Source organism: Condylura cristata, unplaced genomic scaffold (assembly GCF_000260355.1).
Source record: "Condylura cristata isolate star-nosed mole 26May11 unplaced genomic scaffold, ConCri1.0 scaffold00029, whole genome shotgun sequence".
Lineage (NCBI taxonomy): Eukaryota > Metazoa > Chordata > Mammalia > Eulipotyphla > Talpidae > Condylura > Condylura cristata.
Genome location: NW_004567130.1, coordinates 6446239 through 6452065, shown reverse-complemented (window position 1 = coordinate 6452065; position 5827 = coordinate 6446239). Strand labels below are relative to the sequence as shown.

The window sequence follows — 5827 nt, the reverse complement described above, 5'->3', positions numbered from 1 at the left end:
TGGTGTCTGACCATCAAACACCTGCTATCATTCATCAAAACACGTCCAGCAGCCACACAGGATGCTGCTTTGCTTCACCCTCTCATAGTGCTCAGGTAACCACAACCTCTCCATTTTCCCGCTGAGGAGACAGGCCCAGAGGGGCTGTTACCTGCCAAAGCCTCGGGCTGAGCAGGAGGCCAGGCCACCTGCTGCTGCCCCTCCCTCCTGGCCTCCCCTGCATCTACCCACCCACTGCGCAGAGTTCCTCCTGCGTCCTAAAGGCAGCAGCTTCCAGACACAGCTCACTCCACAGCCAGAGGCAGTGGGGACAGCAGAGGGCCCTGGGGGAAAGGAGCTGAGAGCAGGGCACCCGGCTCAGGCTCAGGGAGCCTGGGACACCTCTGTTTCAGCCTCTAGAGGGGGGTGTCCTGTGTGCTTCTCTGCTCCCCTTCTGAGGCAGGCTCCCCTCCCCTGGGGCGCTAACCAGTGACTCTCTGCCCCCTAACCAACCTGCGACCGCTACCCACAGAGCCGGGGCATGGTGGGGAACGGAGGCCCCATCTACCAAGGTGTCTGCAAGCCCACTTTAATTCAGCCGCGAGTGTGAACGCAAGTTTGGCGATCCACGTAATTTGATCAGCGCCTCAAACGAACTCTACACAGATGATCCTTTGACCTCCTCTTTCCAAAGGAAGAAACTGAGGCTCGGAGGAATGAAGGGACCTGCCAAGGCGACACAGCCATGCGGGCCGGGGCCAGGCCACAAACACCGGCACGCTGACTCCAGACCCTGCCAGACTCTGGCGCACCTGCCAACCAACGCAGAACCCGAGCACAATCAACGCCAGCAGCACGTCACCCTTGGCGACCCAGAAGGCCCCTGGCACCGTCCCCGCCTCCTGGACATCATCACGACCCTCAGCAATCACTGGGTCAGCCTCTGCTCTAGGGCTGCACTGTCCAGTCCAGGAGCCATCACCACAGGAGGCCCCTTGAGATTTCAATCTGGACTAAGTTAAAAACCAGCTCCTAGGACTCACGGCCACACACCTCTCGAGTGCGGCCCGCCCCGAGGCTGGGGTGCTGCACTGGCCAGTGCAGGCCAAGACGGGCCCCAGCACTGCAGGACGTTCCTGTGCACAGAGTTCCTGTCAGATATTAGGTTTACGCTGATCACACGTTTCCTTTCTTTACTCAAACTCGGCTGCCAAAATTGTTTCTATGCAATTTGTCTCTTTTTCAGAGGAGGACCGTGAAGCATGTGAAAAAGCACAATTCTGGCACTGGGCTCTGGTGACTTCTGCATTCCCGTGAGTGGGGAGTGAGAAGGGCGTGTGCCGGGAGGCCCGTCTCTGCAACGTACCTAAGTGGCATCGGATGCGGATGTTGGTGGGTCCGTAGTGCTCCGTTATCACAGTCCCGGGGCTCAGCACGGAGATGCAGGCGTTCCCAAAAACATTGTTCCCAATACAGGTCCGAAGGCTTCCGAGCAAGCGGTACGTCCGTGGGCACTTCCTGCAGTTCCTGGGAACGCAAACCCCCTGATTGACCAAGTAGAAGGTGACCCACTCCCCGCTTGGGGTGCTGTTCATTTTCCACCCTTGCGGCAGGCTGCAGTTTGAGAAAGCTTTGTAGAGGGTCTCGAACTCGCACAGGATGGTCTGGAAGTTACGTTCCAGCAACTCCACGTCGTGCTTCTGTGCGTCCCGGGAGAAGTACGGCGCGGTAGGGAGGTCGGGCAGGAAGAAGACCTCGGGCTTCTGGATGGAGGGCCGGCTGCTGAGGTAGCGGCCCTGCTCGCGGATGCCCTTGTGGATGCGGCCCATGCCGGCCCAGGAGTACCGCTTGGCGTACTCCTGCAGGTTGTGGTAGAGTTTCTGGTTGAGGCCCTCGTTGTGGGTGCAGCGCACGCACTCGGGGGACTGGCAGTACATGTACCCGTTCTGCAGCCCGCTGGTCTCGGTCGCCTGCATGAGGGCGTTGACGGAGACGTAGGCCCGGGGCTGCTCCCTGCCCACGTGGTAACAGTACCACACGAACAGGGCCAGCAGGCAGGCCACGGTGGCGACGGCGCCGCTGTCGCAGTCCCGCACGGACTGGATGCCGGCGGCGATGCAGTCCCTCAGGCCGTCCAGCGACCAGCTCCAGACCGCCGGCCACTCGAGCGACATCTTGGGGGGGTCTGCAGCTGGCGGTGCGAAGCAAGGTCAGTCAGTCAGGCCTCTGGGGTCCCCAGGGCACCCGCGTGGCGAGTCAGCGCGCAGGGCACGGCGTGGCTGGCACGGGGTGGCGGCATGGCTCTCGCTGGCCCTCAGGTCCTGCCAAGTTGGCGCTGCAGAGCTGCTGGACCCAGCCCCAGGCAAAAGTCCCTGCGGGTGGGGCAGGCAGAGGTGGTTTAGACCACTTGCCCGTGGGCTTGGTCAGTGTGGAATGAACTTTTGGGAAGTCCAAACCTGGGATGAAGAAAGAAAAAACCAGCATAAATTTTACTCCTGGACAAGCCATCTCTTGGGATGGAACGTCCATTTTGAAAGGTCCAGGTGGCTGGGTACACGCTCTTCAATCCTGTGTATTCTCCCCCATCTCACCACCACGCCCATTTCCCAGAAGGCCAGTAGTGGCCAGTGCCGAGGCCTGTCTGACCATGGCAATCTCTTCTGCTGTCCCGGGCAGGCGGTGCCATCTCGATTTTCGGGACACTGAGGCACAGCGAGGTCTGCGACTCACCCAAGCTCATGCCACCAGGGCAGGGTCACGAACCCCATCTGACTTCTGAACCTATCCATTTTGTGATACTTTCACAGTATGTATGTATCCACGCCTATTCTTAAATGTCTGTACCGTTAAGGGAACTGTGGATTCAAAAACATTTTAAAAATGGCAAAAGGGCCCTCCCTGGTGGCGCAGCGGGTTAAAGCACAGCACTAAGAAGCTTAAGCCACTTCCGCATGAGTTCGATTCCCGCCTGCCCTGGAGGAGATCCACATGGCGAGGCAGACCTCTCCTGACCCGCCCGCTGCTCCCCTCAGCAGTGTACTTCCTCGAGCTGCCTATTCTGCTCCCCACTCTGTCTCTGGTGAAGCCTCTGGCCTGTACCCCAGTTCTGTACGAATAAATAAATAAATCTTAAAAAAAAATGGCAAAAGAACTTTAAAATTACCCGTTCTCCATTTTGTTTTCTTTTTCATAGTACTTCATCATTCTGATTTCATTGCTCACCCTTCTGACGGGAATGGGTGGAGCTGGAAACAGAAAAAGGCTCTTGGGGTCACAGTGGGGGCAGACACGGGTCACTTCCTGTCTGCTGGTTCAGGACACTGCCTGCTGGCTGCGCCCATGGGGTTGTAAAAGTGAACGATGGGACAGAATGGCAACAGAAGCCCTGCCTGCCTCCAAAGCCACACATACCTCTTCAATGGTTAGGGCCAACACTCGGACCTGACTGTGCACCCAGCCTCTCCGTGTGAGTGAGCCTGGCTGTCGTGTTGTCTGGGTGGCTGCCACCAGGCTAGGTGTCCCTGGGGAAAGCCTTTGCCCATGCTGCTTTTTCTAATGCGATGACAACAGCCCAGTCTAAGATCTACTACAAGTCTAACACATTCCTCATCTTGAGAAACCGAATGGCTGGGAAAATTTCTTTTATACTCCACCCTCTCTCTTGGGAAAGAGAAGACAACTGAAAAAATGGAAGCTTGCACCCTCCCCTTTGTCCAAAGGTGGCTCCAACATTCCTGCAGTAGAACAGCGGTTAAGCATGCCCCACGAAGATGGACTGGACAGAGTTACCCTAATCTCTGCTGGGCCCTTTCCCTTCCCCAGCCTCAGTTTCCACACACCTAGGACGACTATCTGCTCATCTTGCCAGAGGAAGGGAACGGATGACAGGTGTATGGCTGTGAGGTCATGTCACAGGGAGCGTTCAGCAGGGGCTGGCCCCTGTGTGGCCTGTGGCCTCCCATCAGGACTGAGAACCCCAACAGCTAAGGCAAATCCCGACACTCCTGTTGCTTCACATTGCAAGTGATTTTTTTTTTTTTTTTGGTCCCAACTTGCAAAGCAAAACACGAAAGGAAAACCTTAGGTGCTCATTAACTGCCTACTTGCTTCTTCCCAGCTCAGGTTGAATTAAAAAAAAATCACTTGACTATAGTGCTTAGTAAGTCAAAAAACACACATGCTGAATATTCATGAAATTTTTTATGTTTCTAGGAAAAATACAAGAGTGGGGAGATTAGAAGCTAATTTTTTCCTCACACATTCTCCATTTCTTCACAGATTCAGAAGAGGGAAACGCTGAGCCCCACTGGATGGAAACAGATCCCTGAGGCCCCCCCCCTCGCCCCCCAGCTTTGCTCCTAGTCACGGAATTGGCAGCTGTTGTCTCTTGAGGAAGAAGGAAAAAATCCAGATGAAAGGTGCTGTGTTTGCAAGCTATCTCCCAAACAGAACCCGGGATTCCTGAAATTCAGTGTGAAACTATCATCATAGTGATAACAAGCACTTTTACTAAAAGGATTTCCCCCCATCACTGAGCTAAGCCCCTAATTGGAACTTACAAACTCAGTCTCTCAAGAGAAGGTTTTTCTTCAATGTTCTAAGGAAATGAAATGGTGATAATTTAACAAGCACCTTTTAAATCTGTTAAGTGTTAACTTCCATCAGTCCTGCTACTCACTGAAGTTTAAATCAATCAACATACAGACATGGAAAAGGTTAGATGATGGGGGGGCTCTCTCCATGGGTGTCTCTGCGCTTACCCCTCCTTGGGTAGCTCTGACCTGCACAATGCCAGCCACGGCTGGCCAAGTGAGCATAAACAAACGGCAGTAAAGACACCGATGACCTCAAACTCAGCTCCAGACCCTCCGCCCAAGGTCATAAACAGCGCTGAGGGCTAAGTTTGGAGTTCCGATACCTGTCCATTACTTTTAGCCAAAATATGCTGGCACGTTCCTGAGCCCAGGGGTGAACTAACAGGCTCACACAGTATTGCGATACAAAAAGAACCCCTTATGTTTGGAAGGGGCCTGACAGTTTATTAAGCACAGCTTCAAATATCTGACCCTCACAGCACCCAATGCCAACGCCCAGGATGCCAGAGAGGAGACCCGGCTATCTTTCTCAGTGACCACAGGAACTTCCAGGTTCCTCCACACATCTGTTCATTTTCACCGGCTTCATTTCTGTGCTCCCTGGGTGCCAGTTTGCACTTTAATAATAGGCAACTCTAGATCTTAGAGGTCAGTTAGCTCTGGGAATAAAGTCTAAGTTCTGTACCAGTTGGTCAAGTCCAATCAAAATACAACTCCTGACACTTCTGACACCTGGAGGGCAGACCCTTGGCTCTGATCTGCTTAGTCCAGTTCACACTACCAGTCTATGAGGCTAAGGAGCGAAGCCCCCAGGCCAGCTCTGGGGATCTGGAGACCTTCCCTCCTCACTTTCTCGGTCAGTTTTTTCAGGATCCATTCACTCTGGAGAGTGGGTGCTGAGGATGGGTTAACACACATGGTGACCACCAGGAGGTCAGCAGAGGGGTACGGCACGATAGAAAGCAGAGCACACTGACAGTTAAAGTGGGCGATCTGCTGAAGATCAGGGAAGCAGGTTTATGGTGACAACTCCTGAGCCCGGGGAGGAGGGTCACCACGGGAAATATGAGAAGTGGGTGATGCCAGGGCTGGGTGGAGGAAGAGAGTCACGGGGCTGGAGGCTGGTGGGGGTCGGTACCCTGAGCAGGGGCCGTGAAGGAGCAGGAGGGAGGCGGAGGGTGATGCCCCAGCGGAGCCCCGAGCACGGCCGAGGCGGCGGCGCCCGGCACGTAGCGAGCGCTCGCGGCGGGGCC

At 55.0% G+C, this 5827-nt stretch overlaps 1 protein-coding gene across 1 annotated transcript in view; it reads right to left on the bottom strand.

Moving 5' to 3' along the window:
• ASPHD2 (aspartate beta-hydroxylase domain containing 2) overlaps window positions 1-3258 on the bottom strand; it is a 9693-nt gene extending 6435 nt beyond the window's left edge. Inside the window, exons 1-2 of the mRNA XM_004690855.2 lie at window positions 3143-3258; window positions 1346-2435 (exon numbers count right to left, since the gene is read on the bottom strand). Coding sequence (XP_004690912.1) covers window positions 1346-2153 — 808 coding nt within the window. The 5' untranslated portion in view covers window positions 2154-2435; window positions 3143-3258. The remainder of the gene's footprint in view (window positions 1-1345; window positions 2436-3142) is intronic.
• Between the last annotated feature and the right edge of the window lie 2569 nt (window positions 3259-5827).